Below are 18205 nucleotides of genomic sequence, written 5' to 3'. Positions count from 1 at the left end.
GATTAACCTGACATTCTCTGGGGGTATGCCAAGTTTTGTAGAATTTCATCCATGGGGGGTCTAAAAAAATTAAGTTATGTGTACATTTAGTGACTGTACACTCATTGGCCTGTAGATGGTGGTGCACACATATACACACGCACACACACATAGGCACGCACATACTATCGGTATCGGCAATTAGAACGGCTGATACATAATTACAAATTCAGTAGGATTAAAGGAAAACCAAATATTCATCATCATTTGGCAGCATTTCCAGTATTGGCGTTACGTAGTCGTTTGTCCACCAGATGGCGCATCGTTGCAGTGAGACGTAATTTTGTTGGAAGTTAATCTAAGTGGGTTGGAAAGACAAGGACAACACTGTAGTTTACCGCAGAGAACGTCTAATAAGGGTAGGATGATTTCCACATTAAATGTAATTCCCATTTCTTCTTGAAGCCGAAATAAATCTGAGAATGTTTATCGGACATGCTTGGTTTTTATTGCAGGTAGGCTACCTTAATCTTGTAAGTTATAGCCTAGGAGGTAGGTAAAATAATGTTACCGTTAGCATTGGTTGAGTGATGGAGGCCAATTTGATTATGTATTTGTAGAAAACCATAAATGCGGTTATAGGCTACCAAGCAAATTGATAACAGCACTAATTCTATCTTTCGACTGTCATCCCATTCTCTTATGACCATAACCAAGGCTACTAGCAGGAGCTAAGTGAGTTAGCCACAACACGTTCGCTAACGTGATGGTTTTCTAATGGAAAATATATAGGCTACCTGAAAGATAACCTGACTATGATGCATCCTAAACACCGGGCTGGGACATTTCTGCTCAAAATCTCAAAAAGCATCTGAGTCAACGTTCATTCCCAAACACCCACTAGGCTACTTCAATCCTCTATTTACAAAGGTGATTCAAGTAAGGAAGAGCATGGCTCAAAGTAAAGTAACTAGGACTGAAACATAAATTCGTCAAAGTGAATAATTTGTGTCAACTCGCCGCAATGTAGATTTATTAACGCACCCGTGATGATCTACATCTCCATTTAAACCAAATGTTTTAGAGCGCACGTTGAGAGATGTATCCAGGGCAGGGCTGTACCTACACATATTTGTTGCACGTGCAACAAAAATCATTCTTTGCGATGGATGATTTAGTAGCCTACCAACGTTACACCTGTCCGATACAGTTTTGCCTATTGCTATAGCCTACCGTGAGACTGAGACGCTTTTTGTTTGTTCGAAGTGTGTGTTTAGGGTGTGAGAGGGGAGTCGATGTGCTTTGATTCCAGCCTGGTAGTTGTAGTCTATGCGATTAAAAAGCACGTGTGTGTGAAGTGTTGTAATAGTTGATAATGGTCTGAGACCTGTGTTAGTAATACCCTATCCTGCCACCTTGTGTTATCTTCTTACATTACGTATTACACCCAGAATGCTGTTGGAATTTCTCATTCAATAAAGATGGCAGCCTACGCAGCATATGTTGAACATGGTGACCCCGAAACTTGAACATTACGGCGTTATCCGGCCAGTGCTTATTGTGTTCGCGGAAGATAACAGTACAAACTTGTGCGTGATATTTATGGGCATGTAGACTTTCTATAGTGTCTCGAAGAGGAATATCCTATAGATTCGTAAGCAAGTCAACCATGGCCGCCCAGCACTACAAACCTCAAACACAAGTCGACTGGAGTTCCAGAGATGTGTATAACCAATATCGCCTGTGGCGCAAAGAGGTTTTGCGAATTGTTAACGGCCCCCTCCATGAGGAAGATGACGAAGTTAAGCTAAATCATGTGTTCATATGGGCAGGTGCATATGTTGAACGACTTGTTGAGGCCAAGCAAGCTGAAGACACTGGCTGTAAAGTAACCACAGTTGATGAGCTGCTCACATGCCTTGATGGCATCCTCACGCACTCAACGCACTTTCGCGAAGCCAGAGAGGACTTTTACAATGCCAAACAGAATGTTGGTGAGAACACTACAGCGTTTTACAGTCGCATTCTTGAGCTTCACAAACAAGCTGACTTCCCTGAGGGGTCTGATTTTCTCATCGTTGACAAATTAATTCATGGTTGCACTAATGTTGAATGCAAACGCAAGCTAATGGCAAAGGATAAGACGGTCACAGTAAAAGTGTGTTTAGAGGCGCTCCGGCGATATGAGTCCGTTGATGTAACGATGCAGCGTTTCACTGAGACTCGAGTGCATGCGACGTACACACACGATCCGTCTCGCAGATCCCAGCAACGGGGAGGTAAACCGAAAACGAAGCTCTCAGCAACTGATCCCCGGGATACCAAACGTGAGTACAAGCCTGCAACAGCTGACTCGAGCAAGGCATGTAGATGGTGTGGTGGACTAATTCATGCTCGTGATAAATGTCCAGCTCAAGACGCTAAATGCAATTTCTGCAAGAGACGTGGTCACTTTGAAAAAGTATGTAGGCTCAAAAAATCTGTTAAAACAACCAATGCAGTTCATGTGACAGATACTGGATCAAGTGAAGATGAATATGGATGTGACCAATATGACATAAATACTGTCACGCCCGCGAACATGAATGCACGTGAGGTTATAGCCAATGTCACATTTCACACCACAGAAGACCATTGCCTGCAAGGAAAGGTCGACACTGGTGCAATGACAACATGTATGCCAACTTCATTCTTGCCTAAGCTGAACATCATGGAGTGCTCCTTACTTCCGGCCAACATCCGATTGCGTAGTGTGACCGGAGTAAGCATACCAGTCTGTGGCAAAATCAAACCAAAAGTCACATGCAATGGCATCACCCGCACCGTTGAAATCATCATTACAAATGTGGGTACAGAGTTCATACTTGGGCTAGAGTTTTGCAAACAGTTTAAGCTTGTCCAAATATCTAATGTGTGTATTCAGAGAAATATCAATGTTGAGGCTGTACATGTCACAGAGGAGTCCGATGTGGACTATGTGTCCCTACAAAAGAAATGGCAACATCATTTACCTCTGGGAAAAGAGACGGGTGATCCCCTAGAGGATCTGAAGCGCATATTTCCTGAAATGTTTGATGGAACTGTCGGTTTGTTTGAGGGCGAAGCAGAGTTGAAATTGACACAAGGCGCTACACCAGTACAACTTCCCCCACGCGCAGTCCCTGTGAGTGTACTTCCCAAACTCAAAGATGAATTGGACCGCATGGAGGCTGAAGGAATCATCCGTCCATGCCCAGAAACGACCAGCTGGGTTCACAACCTGGTGATAGTCGTCAAGAAAAATGGTGATATACGGGTGTGCCTCGATCCCAAGAATTTAAACAAATGCTTAGTGCGTAACATTCATTACACTGCTTCATGGGAAGATGCTCAAAACACATTCAAAAATGGAAAATATTTTTCAACTCTTGATGCTAAGAGTGGCTACTGGACACAGAAGCTGAGCCCAGAGAGCCAGCCATTGACAGCTTTCAACACCCCATTCAAAAAATATTGCTTCATTCGCTTACCGTTTGGCCTATCTGTGTCGTCAGAAATCTTCTGTGCCCAAATGGACAAAGCTCTCTCTGGCGTCCCAGGTACCTTTCCTTGCGCTGACGATGTCAAAATTCAGGGCTCAATGGAAGAGCGACATGACATTCATCTACTTGAGACAGTGAGCCGAGCCAGAGCTGCTGGGATTAAGTTCAACCCAGATAAATGCCAGGTGAAGAAAGCACGAATTGAGTACTTCGGAAGAATCATCTCACCAGACGGCATAGAACCTTGCCCCAAAAAGGTGAAAGCCATTCTACAGCTGAACGCCCCAGAAAACAAACTGGAACTGCAGAGCTTCCTGGGGACAGTCAATTTCATGTCTAACTTCATTCCAAATCTGGCCCAGAAGACAGTTATTATGCGTGGTCTCTTGAAAAAAGATGTCCGATATACTTGGACTGCTGAAATGCAAACTGAATTTGAGAGTGTCAAAGCAGGGATATCACAAGCAATGAAGCTCACACACTTTGATCCTGCCAAATGGGTGGTTATTGAGACAGATGCATCACTCAAAGGGCTTGGTGCGGTGCTCCTGCAAGATGGACGCCCAGTAAAGTTCCTAAGCAAGTCACTGACCGCAACAGAGTGTGAGTATTCAAACATTGACAGAGAACTCTTGGCAGTGCTTTTTGCATGTGAGAAGCTGCATGTGTATGTGTTCGGAAGACGTGTTGACATCCACACTGATCACAAACCACTAGAATCCATTTTCAGCAAGCCGATCAGCCTAGCTCCGCCACGTCTACAGAGAATGCTTCTGAGACTCCGCACTTATGATGTCCATGTCAAGTATGTCGGTGCAAAACATGTGCCTCTCGCTGACACATTATCCAGGCTGGTCAAACCTGGCTCAGACCCGACAATTCCAGACTTAGATGTCAGCATTGCTCAGGTCCTCAAGATAAGGCACACCCGCCTGGCAAACCTGCAGGAGGAAACTAAGTGTGATCCTGTGCTCTCCCTGTTAGGCCAACTGATCAGCAACGGCTGGCCTGAAAGTATGCAGGACCTCCCAGACACATTACAATGCTACTGGTGTTTCCGGGATGAGCTCTCATTCATGGATGGCCTCATAACGAAAGGTAGTCGAATAATTGTCCCTTCAACAATGAGAGCAGACACATTACAGCGCTTACATGATGGTCATCAAGGCATATCTGCCACGCTTCAGCGAGCCCGCCGTACAGTTTACTGGCCAAAAATGCAGGATGACATCACTGATCTTATCAATAGTTGTAGTGAATGCCAAATGCACAGTGCAAAGAAACCCCGCCCACCAGAGAGGCAAATATCCACAACTAGGCCCATGGAGGTTTTGGGTTGTGACCTCATGGACTTTCAAGGGCAGCCTATCCTTGTGTCCATTGATTATTTTTCATCATAGACTCACTACGAAGCAGCACCACCAGTGCTGTAACTGCCCGTCTGAATGACAACTTTAGGCGATTCGGTCTTGTTGAGAGGATTATATCTGACAATGGTCCATGCTTTCGTTCTGATCAGTTCCAGAAGTTTTGTGAGCTGTTTGAGATCCACCAAACCACCTCAAGTCCTTACCACCACCAAAGTAATGGTAGGATTGAACGTGCAATCCAAACTGTGCGTAACATTCTGAAGAAGTGCAAGACTGATGCTGAAATCACACTAGCCATCCTGGCCTATCTCGACACCCCAATTAGTGCAAACCTACCATCACCAGCTGAGTTATTTTTCAACAGGCGCATAAACACTCGCCTTGGTCAACCACTTCACTCCACTGACCTCACTGAAGAGCAAAAACTCAACCTCGCAGACAGAAGAGCAGCCCATCTAAAACCTCAGCGTGCACCACAGGAACGCTATGCTCCACAGCAGCATATCTAGTACACTGAGGACGGCTCATCAGAGTGGAAAGCGGGTTACATAGACATTGCAGACAAACATCCAGATTCTTACTGGATCATCACAGAAACAAACCGTCGAATCAGGCGTAACCAGCATGATATAAAGATTCGATATCCAGTCAAGCTACAATCAGCAGCTCATTCCCCTCATTATGCAGATCTCGGCTTCCCTGACAGTGATGGGGATGCCCCACTTGACACCACTAAGTGTGATGCAACCAATCCGGTTGCCACCGAGCCAACTTCTCAGGCAGCCACACCTAATGACCCTCCTGGCAAAGTTCCAGTCCCTTCGAGAACTGTGTCTCCATTAAAGCCATTACCGCCACCACAATCGCTGGCACCCAGGCGATCCGGACGGGAGACCAGGCCTACAAAAGACCCCAACTTTGTGTACACCTAATGAAAAGTGCTGTGTACAAAGGCAGGTGCTGAGGACCTAGCCTCATAGTAAGACATGTCCTGGGACCTCTGTCTTACAAGTGTCAATTAGTTATAAGTGTTGGACAATACCTCACTCATGTATGTTTTGATATTGTTCCCAGTTAAGTTGAATTCGGTCTTGAACACTTTGTATTTTTGTACCTCATTCAGAAGTGTTCTAAAGCACCGCTCAAAAAGGGGCATGTTGTAATAGTTGATAATGGTCTGAGACCTGTGTTAGTAATACCCTATCCTGCCACCTTGTGTTATCTTCTTACATTACGTATTACACCCAGAATGCTGTTGGAATTTCTCATTCAATAAAGATGGCTGCCTACGCAGCATATGTTGAACATGAAGTATCCAAACAATGATAACACTTTCTTCATTATGGCTGCTTTAGCCACAGACCTTCAGCTACTGTACAGTGGGTCCCATTTAGAAGTGTTCATTTAATTGGCGCTTTTTGTGATTCACGCAGCTGCGTGAAATGTATTACTACTGATATGCAAAACTATTAACTTTTCGCCAAGAGGTGGCAGCCTAAGTCCGCTTGATACTGTTGGTTCCCAAAGGGGATTTTATTTGGGTCGCCAGCATAGCCTAGTGACAATATATGTTGTGTAATAGGCCTAGCATAGGGCCTACCTTATATAGCTTATAGTTTAACAGTCAACAGTCATAACTCCCTCTATGCATTTTTGCATTTACAATAGCTCTGAAACCGGGGGGCGAACGTCGCAGAGGGGGCGCCAGTGAATGGATATCTTAATCGCAAAATTAAACAATATTTCTATCGGGCGCCTACCATGGACTAGGCTGGGTAAACCTAGCCTGATCTGCCGGCGATTTCTTTTTCGATTTCTTAAAAGATTGAGCTTGGGCTAACCATGGACCTCACAGTTGCAAAATGCAAGGGAACATGAATCAGCCTATATTTGCACAAACAATAACGGACAGCAGCTCTTCAACTTGGCCCGTTAAAATGTGCACCACTGGGTAAAACTGCATTTTGTTTTAGACTACTGGTATTTAATTTGTGCATTGACAATTAAGTTGAATATCATATGAACTAGATGACTAAACTCTTTATATAGAAGAAGAAACATTCACAAAAATCCATGACATGACCTCTCTTCGCTGCTGAAAACTGCATGGATCTGACAGGGATTGTTTTGTTTAATAATAATAAATAAATTAATAAATAAATACATACATTGTGGCCTACAGGTGTACCTTTCATCAGTCCAGTTGCAATGGATGGACTGTGATGAACTGCCCTACTTGTGATTGTTTAGAGATTTAAAAGGTTTTAGAACAATGCTACAAATTTTTTGGCAAGTGCTACAAATCTATTCACCTATGCAGCGCCAGTAAGCTACTTTCTGTGCGGCCCACAAACACGCATGCCAAACAAGCATACATAAAAGTTTCAAGAGTGGGGGATCGAGTAGAAGATGGAGACAAATTGATTAAGTTAATGTGATTTATTTTCGCGGAATGGATGTACAGGACTGAGTGGCGGTCATATTTTGTACCGTTATGCGGTACATCTAGTTATAATTCAGATGACAAAAATAAGTAATGAAACAATCACTTTCACAATCTGGATGATGTTTCTCATGTCTTAGTTGACCATACCGAATAACATTTCACATGACTAACCTCAGTGTGTCCAGTCTGCAGTTAGTGTGCTTCAGTCCAGCAGACAGCAGCTCCACTCCAGAATCTTTCAGGGGATTATAGCTCAGGTCCAACTCTGTCAGCAGTGAGTTTTCTAACTGGAGAACTGATGATATTTCCTTACAGGAATCTCCACTGAGATCACAGCTGGCCAGTCTACAATGGGAGGACAAATATATAGCCTTGTTATTTCAACTCCATATTACATTGGTTTACTTTATGGATGAAGTTGCAGTTTACAGTGTACTATGGGAGTACATACCCAAACAGTCAAAGGTTTGGGCACACCTAGTCTTATGTATGTTTTTTTTCTTACAATGTTCATGTTGCAGCATAAAACTGTCACAACTATGAGCTAAAACACATTCCAGGTGTCTAAATGAAATTGGCCAAGAGAATGTCAAGAGTGTGAAAAGCTGTTATCACAGCAAAAGGTGGCAGCTTTGAAAAACCTAACAAAACATTTTGCTTTGTATGCACTAGCATGCAGAAGGTTGGACATGTGTACTCAATTGTGGGTTAGAAAACTGGAGGGTCAAAACTATGAAATGTCACACATGGGATTATGTGTTAAGCACAAAAAGCACATCAAATCGATGTGACTTCAGATCAGTGTTACATGACATAACTTTCAGTTTAAAGATGCAGTTTTTTGTTTTGAGCTATAGCTCTCATGGCATGATCTCCTTCTCTGTTGCTATGAAACATCATGAATGTTTAAAAGATTGAGCTTGGTCTGGTGAAAGCCAGAGTACCATGAGGGCGCAGCAAATGATCTTCAGAAAAAATCTTTAAACTCACAGATTACAGTATACAGCTCATGGAAATCAAAAATCCTGTACCTCAAAATATTAGAATAAATAATTTATAATACAGACATGTCGACCTGGGAAGAGCTCTAATCAGCTTATTTGGTCAAAATACCGGCAATGATCTCCTCTAGTCTAGGAAGGGCGATGGACTTTTCCACTATATTCCATTTTTTGAGATGTACATATAGTTCCAGTATATCACCTCAAAAATCTATTTTAATTTATAAAGACACAGAGACATTGTACATGCCTTTTCTCCCTTCACGCCTGGATTACTGCTATAGCCTCTTTACCTGTCTCAAAACAACTGTGTGTGTATATGTGTGTGTGTGTGCGTGTGTACAGTATGTGTGTATTACAACATACATAAGAAATACATGAATACATACAGTACATGAAATACGTGTGTGTGTGTGTGTGTGCAGTATGTCTGTATTACAACATACATAGAAATACATCAAATGGGCAAATATCCTCACTTACTGAGCCTTTTTGCAGACCCTCAGTACAATGAGCAATCTTTCCCGACCATCCTGGGACGTGTCGTATGTCCTCAGATTTAACTCATCCAGTACGTCCTCTGACATCAGAAGCATGTACGCCTGTAATGAACACTGGGCAGGTGTGAGGTATTGTTTAGATTTCATCAGTCCTTTGACTTCCTCATGAAGTGAGCTGTCCTTCATTTCAAGTAAACAGAGTAGCAGATTCTGGCATCTCTCAACTGCATTGCTGCCCTCACTTAGCATCTTCTTGATGTATTCAGAGGTTGTTTTGACACTTTTTGATGTGTCCTCAACATGAGGAAGAAGGCCATGGAGGAGTTCCTGATTCGACTCAAGTGATATTCCAAAAAGGAAGCGCAGGAAAAGATCTAGGTGCCCATTATTGCTCTGTAAGGACTTATCCACGGCTCCATTTAACAAAACATGCAGTGATATCTTCTTCTCCAGGGGACTCTCTCTTTTTTGGTCGGTATCGTCTTTGTGAGGGGCTGAAGGCTCATTCTCTTGAAGGAAAATTCTCTTGAAGAATGTTTTTATTTTGCTGGGATTCTTCTTCTTCTCCTCTAGCTGAGGATTGGATGCTTCAGCTCCATCAGAAACAGGTGCACACATCTGCCCTGTAAAGGGCTTCAGCGCCTCATAGTTCCCACTCACAAAACTATAGAACACATGGAGAGCTGCCAGAAACTCCTGAACACTCAGATGAACAAAGCAGTAGAATGGTCTTTTGAAGAAAATACGGTCTTTCTTAAAGATTTTTGTGAACATCTCAGAGTATTCTGTAATATCATTGTCCTTAATGTCACTTTCTGTCAGATCTGTTTCGCTAAACAATAGGTTTCCCTTTTCCAGTTGTTTAAATGCCAGTTCAGACAATTTCAATATGTGCTCTTTGTGTCTCTTCAGTAGCTCAGTTCTTTTTTTTTCACTTTCACCGGAACACCTCTGGTTCTTCCTGTTTGTCTGCATGATAAGGAAGTGGATGAAGAGTTCAGTCATGGTTGTTGGTATTTCCATATTAGAGTTGGGAGTCAGCATGTCTTGAAGCACACAGACAAGGATCCAACAAAAAACCGGTATGTGGCACATGATGTAGAGGCTCCTTCTTGTCTTGATTTGCAAAATGATCTTGTCAGTATGGTCATTTTCCATTCTCTTGCTGAAGTATTTATTCATTCTATTGCTAAAGTATGCATCCTTTTGGGTGTCATTAAATCCACGTATTTCTGTCCACTTATCCACGCAACTAGAAGGGATCTGATTGGCTGCTGCAGGCCGTGATGTGATCCAGATGAGAGACGACTGGAGCAGATGCCCTTGAATGAGGTTTGTTAGCAGGATACCCACAGATGATATCTGTGTCAGATCATACAGCTTTTGAGTAGATGGGAAATTGAGCTCTAGTTTGCTTTCATCCAGACCATCGAAGACAAACAGAATCTTTGAGTTGCCATATATCTTCACATCATTCAACTCAGTCAGCTCAGGATAGAAAGACAGCAAAAGTGAGTGAAAACTGTACTGCTCTGAGTTAACTAAGTTCAGTTCTCGGAATGGAAGCACAAAGATGAAGTCTATGTCCTGATTGGTCCTTCCTTCTGCCCAGTCTAGACAGAACTTCTGCACAGACACAGATTTCCCAATTCCAGCAATGCCAATGGTCATCACGGTTCTGACTTTTTCACCAGATGAAGAGTTCATAATGTCATTGCACTTGATGATAATGTCTTTTCCTGAATGACATTTGGTCTGCATCTGCTGACATTTGGCCTGAATCTGCTGAACTTCATGTTGAGTATTCACCTCTTCACTCACTCCCTCTGTAACATGGAGCTCTGTGTAGACCTCATCCAGCTGGACTTTAGTCTCCTCAGGGCCTTCAAGGAGGCTAGCATATTTCTTCTTCAGGTCATTCTTCAGATGTTGACTCACTTGCTTTTGAATTGCATCATCTGTTGGACAAATAAAAGCTTTTATTGAGAAGGGAATGATATAGCTGCTGCCAAAACTGGCTAAATTTCCTACATATTTGAACATCACTGCCACACACATTTCACACCTAACTGCATGTTACAGCCTCAACTTCAAATAAAGACATATTCATTCTCCAAAGACGCTGCTTCAAAACCGGACACAGCTCCGGTGATTTATTGAATATAGCATACACATGGGAGAAGTTTACCACCAAGCAACCTCACCCCACAACACCCTTCACAAACTCTCTCGCTCTCTCACACACATGCACACAGGCAACACAAATGGCTCCATCTTGGCGATCTAAAATGCATGGTCAGTGGTGAAAAGCTTTAATACATTTAGAGGTGTGTCCAGTCCACATTTGGGATGGTTTTGTTGTCAAACATTGGGCGCTTGGCACAAAAAGGTTGTTCTTATCTTTCTTAATCAGTCATGGATGTGTTTTGGGTGTAACAACCTTTAGACTAATGAGAATGACATCGGTCATTCCCTTTAACAGCAAGCAGCGCAACTTCTAACAGTGCATTTTGATAGTCAGCGGCACATTTGCACGCAAGATGTATGGAACAGGTATTCCACTAAACCATGCTTTTCTAAAACCTAGCAGAGTATAGCCTACACACATCTGCACTCGTCTATTATTTGAACTCATTGCCAAAGTGAAACCAACTTCACAGTGGTCTCATAGTCAACGACAAAACAGTTCTACACAGTTAAAGTGTAACTCTGGCAAAAATTGACCCCAGGGTTTTTTTCTGCATTAAAACATCAAATAATCTGTGGGGACTGTACAGTATTTTCCAGACTATAAGTTGCACTTTTTTCATAGTTTGGCTGTCCTTCGATTTATAATATGGTGCGACTTATACATCATAAAACTAATGCAGTCTATACACTGAATTGGCATAGACTAATTAAGCTAGTTTCACATAACTTTATTTTTATTTATTTTACCTTTATTTAACCAGGCAGATCATTAAGAACAAGTTCTTATTTACAGTGATGGCCTGACAAGAAGCACAATAACGGTAAATTATTCATCCATACAATTTCGAAATAGTTGGATAACGCTAGCTATGCTTGCTTATTAACTTCATGCAACATAGTAACCTAACTGCTGTGCCTGCAGGGGTCCCGCTGCCATTTGTTAGGGGCGCCTAGTGAAAACTACATGAAATGAGAAACATTAGGCCGACAACATAATTATTTTTCACACTAGACTGCCATCATCAAAGGTGTTTTTCACTTTGCTCACATATTTTACCACTGCCTGGATCCAATATACAACATCACTCACACCAGCTTTGCCGTTTTACCTGGTACTCATGATATTGTGACTTACACCACACAGATCTTTCTTATAGATTGCGTTGTAGTGTTGGAACAGTCTCTGCAGTCTTTCCAGGTTGGCTGAATGTAATGGCTCACTGTTTAATGTTTAATTCACTGGCCCACAAAACTGGAAGTACAGAACAATCTGCCAGCCATGTTCAAATGCCATCCATTCAATTCTGTGAGGTGCATCATAGACTGCAGTGAAGTGTTTGTTGACCGGCCTACAACACTTGATGCAAGATAATCTACTTTAACTTACTCTACTGCGCTAGCAAATTACAACAGTGAGGTACCATTTGTATGTTAGATTATTGTAGTAGCCTTCTAAATATATTCTTTGTATTATAAATGAATAGTATTACACTTCATAATAAGACTACATTTTCCTGAGATTTCTAATTTAATAAAATCAGCATTCATTGAGAATGTGGGATCCCTTTGTGCATTCTGGGCACACAAATTGGTTGTGTGGATGCCTTTCCAGGCCTAAACACTGCAGGTGGAATGATTTTGACAGACTGTGCAAATCTGAGTGCACATTTCTCTCAGTATGTAAAACAGGTCAAGAGTAGGTTTGATTTGAGCCCAGTGTTCTTCTGGAAAGGGTATTCTCTGAACATGGATCTCTTTTGTAGTCGAGACTAGATAAGTCTATTTCTGACAGTGGTTTTGGATAAATCTGTATGGGACAGCATAGACACAGGTTGATTGATCTAAGCACATAGCCTACTGAAATTTAAAGAAACCTCAGATCAATAGATTTACTCATTACTGGACACAACCATACACACTGTTCAAAAGTCACAGACGGAGCGTTAAACCATTGTGATAGTAGGCTAGCCTATTGCTCCACAGCCACTAGCTGCGACATGACTACACTCCTCATAATCTAAAACATATCCTTATAGTTTTACAATTGTGTTAAGAACCAACCTAATGTCATAAAATATTTAGTAATAACTTAAAGATCTCTACACAGCCTGAAAGCTAACACAGCAAGCTCGCCCAGCTATAGCGTTACGTGTAGCCTACAATGTCCACTGATCTCGCCATCCTTCTTCGCAACAAACAAGGCACAGCAAGTTTTGAAAAGTGTCTGGCCAGCTCCAACTTCACCGTAAACGATACTATATTCATTTAAACTGTATGAGCATAATTTTCAGACTTTACTGCTTAAAAAGTAGTTGTACATTACACTTCCTGGCTATGACTGTGACCCCGATGAAGGTGTAATGCCGAAACGTTTGTTGAATAAATATTGAAGCATATTGAAGTTCTGAATGTGCCACGACACTCTATTGATTCAAAATATTTCAAATATTACCAAACTGTGTATATTGCACATTTATGATGAGTGATGTTTTGCGTAAAAGTTGAATCTATGTCCATAACAATCCTAATAATATATTTATATTGGTAATAAATCATTACTGCATCATAATTGTGCTGTACATGTCTTATCATTGTGTCATTATAAAAGTCTCACCATCTTCCTTGTTTGAGTCTTGAACATTTTCACCCTCTGATAAAAAAGCAAAAAGATAAGAAAAGAAATCATTAAAGTGTACTCAAAGTTAAAGTATTCATGCGTGAGGTACAGGTAGGTGTAGAATGTGTTAAAGTATTCAGACATGAGGTACAGGTAGGTGTAGAATGTGTTAAAGTATTCAGACATGAGGTACAGGTAGGTGTAGAATGTGTTAAAGTACTCAGACATGAGGTACAGGTAGGTGTAGAATGTGTTAAAGTATTCAGACATGAGGTACAGGTAGGTGTAGAATGTGTTAAAGTCTCACCATCTATCTCTCCTGACTCTGCATCCTCCCTGGAGAAACATGGCATGAAGACAATGCAAATTCATTATAAATGCATTTCAATTATTCACTTAAATACAGAATATTCATAAGGACACTGATGTGTGTGTTTGTGGGTGTGTTTACAGTATATGTGTGTGTGTGTGTGTGTGTGTTTGTGTGTGTATATATATATAATATATATGTGTGTGTGTATGTGTGTGTGAGTGTGTGTGTGTATGTGTGTGTTTGTGAGTGAGTGTGTGTTGTATCCATCACTGTTTTACATCTTTTCACCCATGGATATTAGAAAGTATGGCCGTCGTATTACTGGGGGAAAACACCTTACTGTCTATGCGCAAAACTTCCCGACAGTCAGAGACACCTGTCTGATTTCCAATCAGAGACACCTGTTTCTCCATTGGCCTCCAGTGATTGTTGCCCCCACCATGATGGCAGCGATAGTTATGTACGGTCATTTCTGCAGCCTAACGAGGTGTCTAGCTTTCTAATATCTATTTTTCACCGCCACTTTTTGAGCGCATCACTTAATTAACAAGGTCATTATTGTGCTACTGCCACCATCTGACATGAAAAAGTATTTATTTACTTAGCAAGTTACTGCATTGCAGGCACAAATACTCAACAATGGCAGAGACTACTATTTGCAACATGTAAATAATAAATGTTTTTGGACTGATTAAAAGAAATTAGACAGTTTCCCACAGCACACCTGATGATCTCTCACAGCACACTGGTGTGCCACGTAACAGTGGTTGAAAATCACTGCAGTAGTCTTATTGTGTAGACACTAAATTTGCCCACTAGGTGGCACTCTCTCTCCATTTTGTATATATTTGAGCATTTGGAAAATGAAAATATAAAATAGTGTAGCTATAAACTCACTTTGAATCAGACTGCTGTGGTCCACTGTTGAACGTGAGAGGATTCTCCATGGACACATCACTCTTCATGGACACATCACTGGGCACTACAGACACTGGTCTGTGTGTCTGTGGTCTGGTCATGGGAGGAGACAAAAACAATAGATTTAGCCAACGCATCTTTCCCAAATTTGCAGCTCAACATGCAGCACCACAGTGACCTGTTTGCTAATTTTTGGTTCACAAATATCATTTCTAAAATGTGTGCGTGCGTGCGTGTTTCTGTCTGTGTGTGTGTGTGTGTGTGTGTGTGTGTGTGTGTGTGAAACAGCAGGTAGATAAACAGAAGCAGGTCCCAGTGTGGTAGAAACAGCAGCAATAACATTGTTATAGTGAAAGGTGCTCTAAGCAATGTTACGCGGTTTCTAAGCTAAAACATTTTTTGTCACATACAGCAAACATCACCTCACCATGCGCTAGCTGCGTATGACCCAAATACACTGTTAAAAAAACACAGTCTCTGTGTAACTTTTCACAATATGTCACCTGCCCTACAAGACATACTAAAGTGAACTGAGCCTAGCTGGTTCATGACTGAACTCCCATAATGCTGTGCAGTGTATGTGTGTGTGTGTAATGTTGATGTTTGTTTTAGTATGAGTAATGGCGTTTACCTTGTCATGTATGTGTTAGCTGGTATAGTCTTTCTTTATGTTGTACCTCATGTGTTTACCCCGTGTATTGTATGTGACTACCGTGTTTGTGTATCGTGCTTGTTTAATTAACCTCCCTTGTGTTGCCTGTTTAATGACGTTCATGTGTTTTGGTGCGTAACCAATAAAAACATCCTGAGACAACTTTGCAAGATTGTTACAATACAAAGTGTTTAGACCTTTGTTATGGTACAGTTAAAAGAGCCTGCAAGTCATTTAGTAGAGCTCCCCTTGGTCTGTCCGACGATAAAGTTGTTTATTTGGTTCCGGTCTACAAAACTGTCCTGAGGAGAACTAAACCTGAGCGACGTTTGGTTCCGGCCTGGTCAGTAAAATCTACACAGGAGCTCATGCACAGATGCACAGACTGGGACTTATTCAAGGAAGCATGCTCTAACTTGGATGAACTTGTTGTGACTGTTTCTGCTTATATAAGTTTCTGTGAAAATGAAATAATTCCCTAAAAGGCCTTTTCCATTTTTCCAAATAACAAACCATGGGTGTCCAAATCCGTCAAAAGCATCATTAATCAGAGAAATATTAGTTTTAAACAGGGGATGCCATAAAAAAAGCAAGTTAAGAGGGAGCTCACATTAGCTAAACTTAAATATAAGGACAAAGTCGAATCCCTATTGAATAATTCACGCCCTGCATGGGATGGTGTGAAGTCAATGATGGGCTTGCAATCTAATAATAAAAAAAACCTCTCATTTGATGGAAAGACCGATTCTGAGCTTGCAGATGAATTGAATACCTTTTACAATCGTTTTAATATTTATGATTTTACAAAGGAATTGTCTGTGTACAGGGAACCACGGGCAGAACACAATGTTGCTATTGCTATTGATAAGTTCAGAGTTCACAAAATTCTTAGGGGGGTGAAGGAAAGGAAGAGCCCTGGTCCAGACAATATTGGTGGCCGCCTCCTCAAAAGCTGTGCAAAGCCTCAGCATCACACCAGGTCCCTCATCTCTGGAAAGAGTCGGTGACTGTGCCTGAGCCTAAGACCAAAGGACCTAAATCACTTCATGATTTTAGGCCAGTGGCTCTCACTTCCCTCATTATGAAAGCTTTTGAAAAAATTATTAAACAGGAGATTTTAGCAACAACACAACTCGCAACTCGACCCCTTACAATTTGCCTACAGGGCAGGAAGGGGGGTCGAGGATGCTACAGGCAGCCTGATCAATGCCGTTTTTAACCACCTGGAACGGGCATAGAATTTTGTACGACTACTATTTATTGATTTTTCATCAGCTTTTAATTGTATTCAACCCCATATTTTAGCAGACAGACTTTTAAAGACACACAACATCAACCCAGGGCTAATAGCCTGGTTAGTTGACTTTTTAACCTCCAGATCCCAAAGGGTTAAAGTTAACGGTGTTTTTTCTGGCAATCTTTTATCTTCTACTGGCTCCCCCCAAGGATGTGTCCTCTCCCCTCTTCTCTTTGTTTTATACAAAAATTAATGCCGTTTGGCATCGCCGTTTGGCACCTGCACCGTACGCCGGCGACCCGGGTTCGATTCCCGCCCCGTGGTCCTTTCCGGATCCCACCCCCACTCTCTCTCCCACTAACTTCCTGTCATTCTCAACTGTCCTATCACATTAAAGGCATAAAAAGCCCCAAAAAATATTTAAAAAAAAATAAAAATAATGCTGTTCACAATATGATGGATGTTTGCAGATCAATAACACCGCGATTGACCATGGACCAATAGTGAATGATTTTAATGATTGGCAAGCGCTCCTTTTTAAACATAAATGTAGCAAAGACTAAGGAACTAATTATTGATTTTAGGAAGCAATGTCCTCCTCTCCCCCCCCCCTGTTTTGTTTGAACATCAACAGAAGTGACGTTACCCTGTATCAATTAGAGCACCTTTAATAGATAAAGGAATGTAGGAACCACATTTCAAATACAACATAACTTCATTCAGAAGTAACTGCTGTATAGCTGACAGAGAGAGAGAGAGATAGTTAAAAGGGATGCCTGATCTTAGAGGCAACTATTATACCTCTTCTCCAGTTCCTTTTCCAGCTTTTCTGCAAGTTCATTGTGATTCATCTCCTTCAGGATAAGCAGTGTTACCCTCAGGGCACCTTCAATGCCATAGGCCTCCTCCATTATGCCTGCAGTATCTGGGGGATCACATTTCTCCAGCTTTCCTTTTGGAATACGATCAAACCCTTCCAGCGCCCCCACAGTCAGGAACAACTGGAACTTCTTCAGTTCTTTGGCTTTTAGATCTTCCAGAGTGCGAAGGAGAAGCTTCAGGGCATCCATGATAGATCCTTAAGAATCTGAGAATCAGAGGACAGCCCTGAGAATCAGAACAGGGTATAGGGCAGGGCTATTCAATTAAAAATTAAGTTGGGCCAGATTTTCAAACCAAGAAATTGAGCTGGGCCAGACATTTTCAGCGGCTGGTAGGATAAGCAGCAGATATAATGACACATTTTTAAACCAACACAAATTAATGTAGGCCTCTTGAAAAACAAGTAGGCCTAGCCTAATGTTTATGTATTGTTTTGCTTTTGAATTCACATTGGACACAGGCACATTAAAAACTGCATCAAACTTTTTGATGTGCTCGGGTCAGATGTGTGTTTGTAAACTGTCACTCTGAGTACTCTATGAGCACACTCTGGCACTTTGAAACCGTTCATGAATTCAT

At 41.7% G+C, this 18205-nt stretch overlaps 1 protein-coding gene across 1 annotated transcript in view; it reads right to left on the bottom strand.

Annotated features, from left to right (window-relative positions):
• Nucleotides 1-17814, bottom strand: part of LOC143108316 (NACHT, LRR and PYD domains-containing protein 12-like) — a 46475-nt gene extending 28661 nt beyond the window's left edge. The window contains exons 1-6 of the mRNA XM_076274132.1: nucleotides 17546-17814; nucleotides 14835-14948; nucleotides 13932-13960; nucleotides 13622-13657; nucleotides 8801-10775; nucleotides 7488-7661 (exon numbers count right to left, since the gene is read on the bottom strand). Of these exons, the coding sequence (XP_076130247.1) occupies nucleotides 7488-7661; nucleotides 8801-10775; nucleotides 13622-13657; nucleotides 13932-13960; nucleotides 14835-14948; nucleotides 17546-17814 (2597 nt within the window). The remainder of the gene's footprint in view (nucleotides 1-7487; nucleotides 7662-8800; nucleotides 10776-13621; nucleotides 13658-13931; nucleotides 13961-14834; nucleotides 14949-17545) is intronic.
• Between the last annotated feature and the right edge of the window lie 391 nt (nucleotides 17815-18205).

This window comes from Alosa pseudoharengus, unplaced genomic scaffold (genome assembly GCF_046254945.1).
Source record: "Alosa pseudoharengus isolate Yale_2024_CS ecotype anadromous, Long Island Sound unplaced genomic scaffold, YU_APseudo_1.1 YU_APseudo_1.1_scf_1, whole genome shotgun sequence".
Taxonomy (NCBI): domain Eukaryota; kingdom Metazoa; phylum Chordata; class Actinopteri; order Clupeiformes; family Clupeidae; genus Alosa; species Alosa pseudoharengus.
Note: the sequence above shows the minus strand (reverse complement) of the source record. Positions and strands in the feature narration are given on the sequence as shown.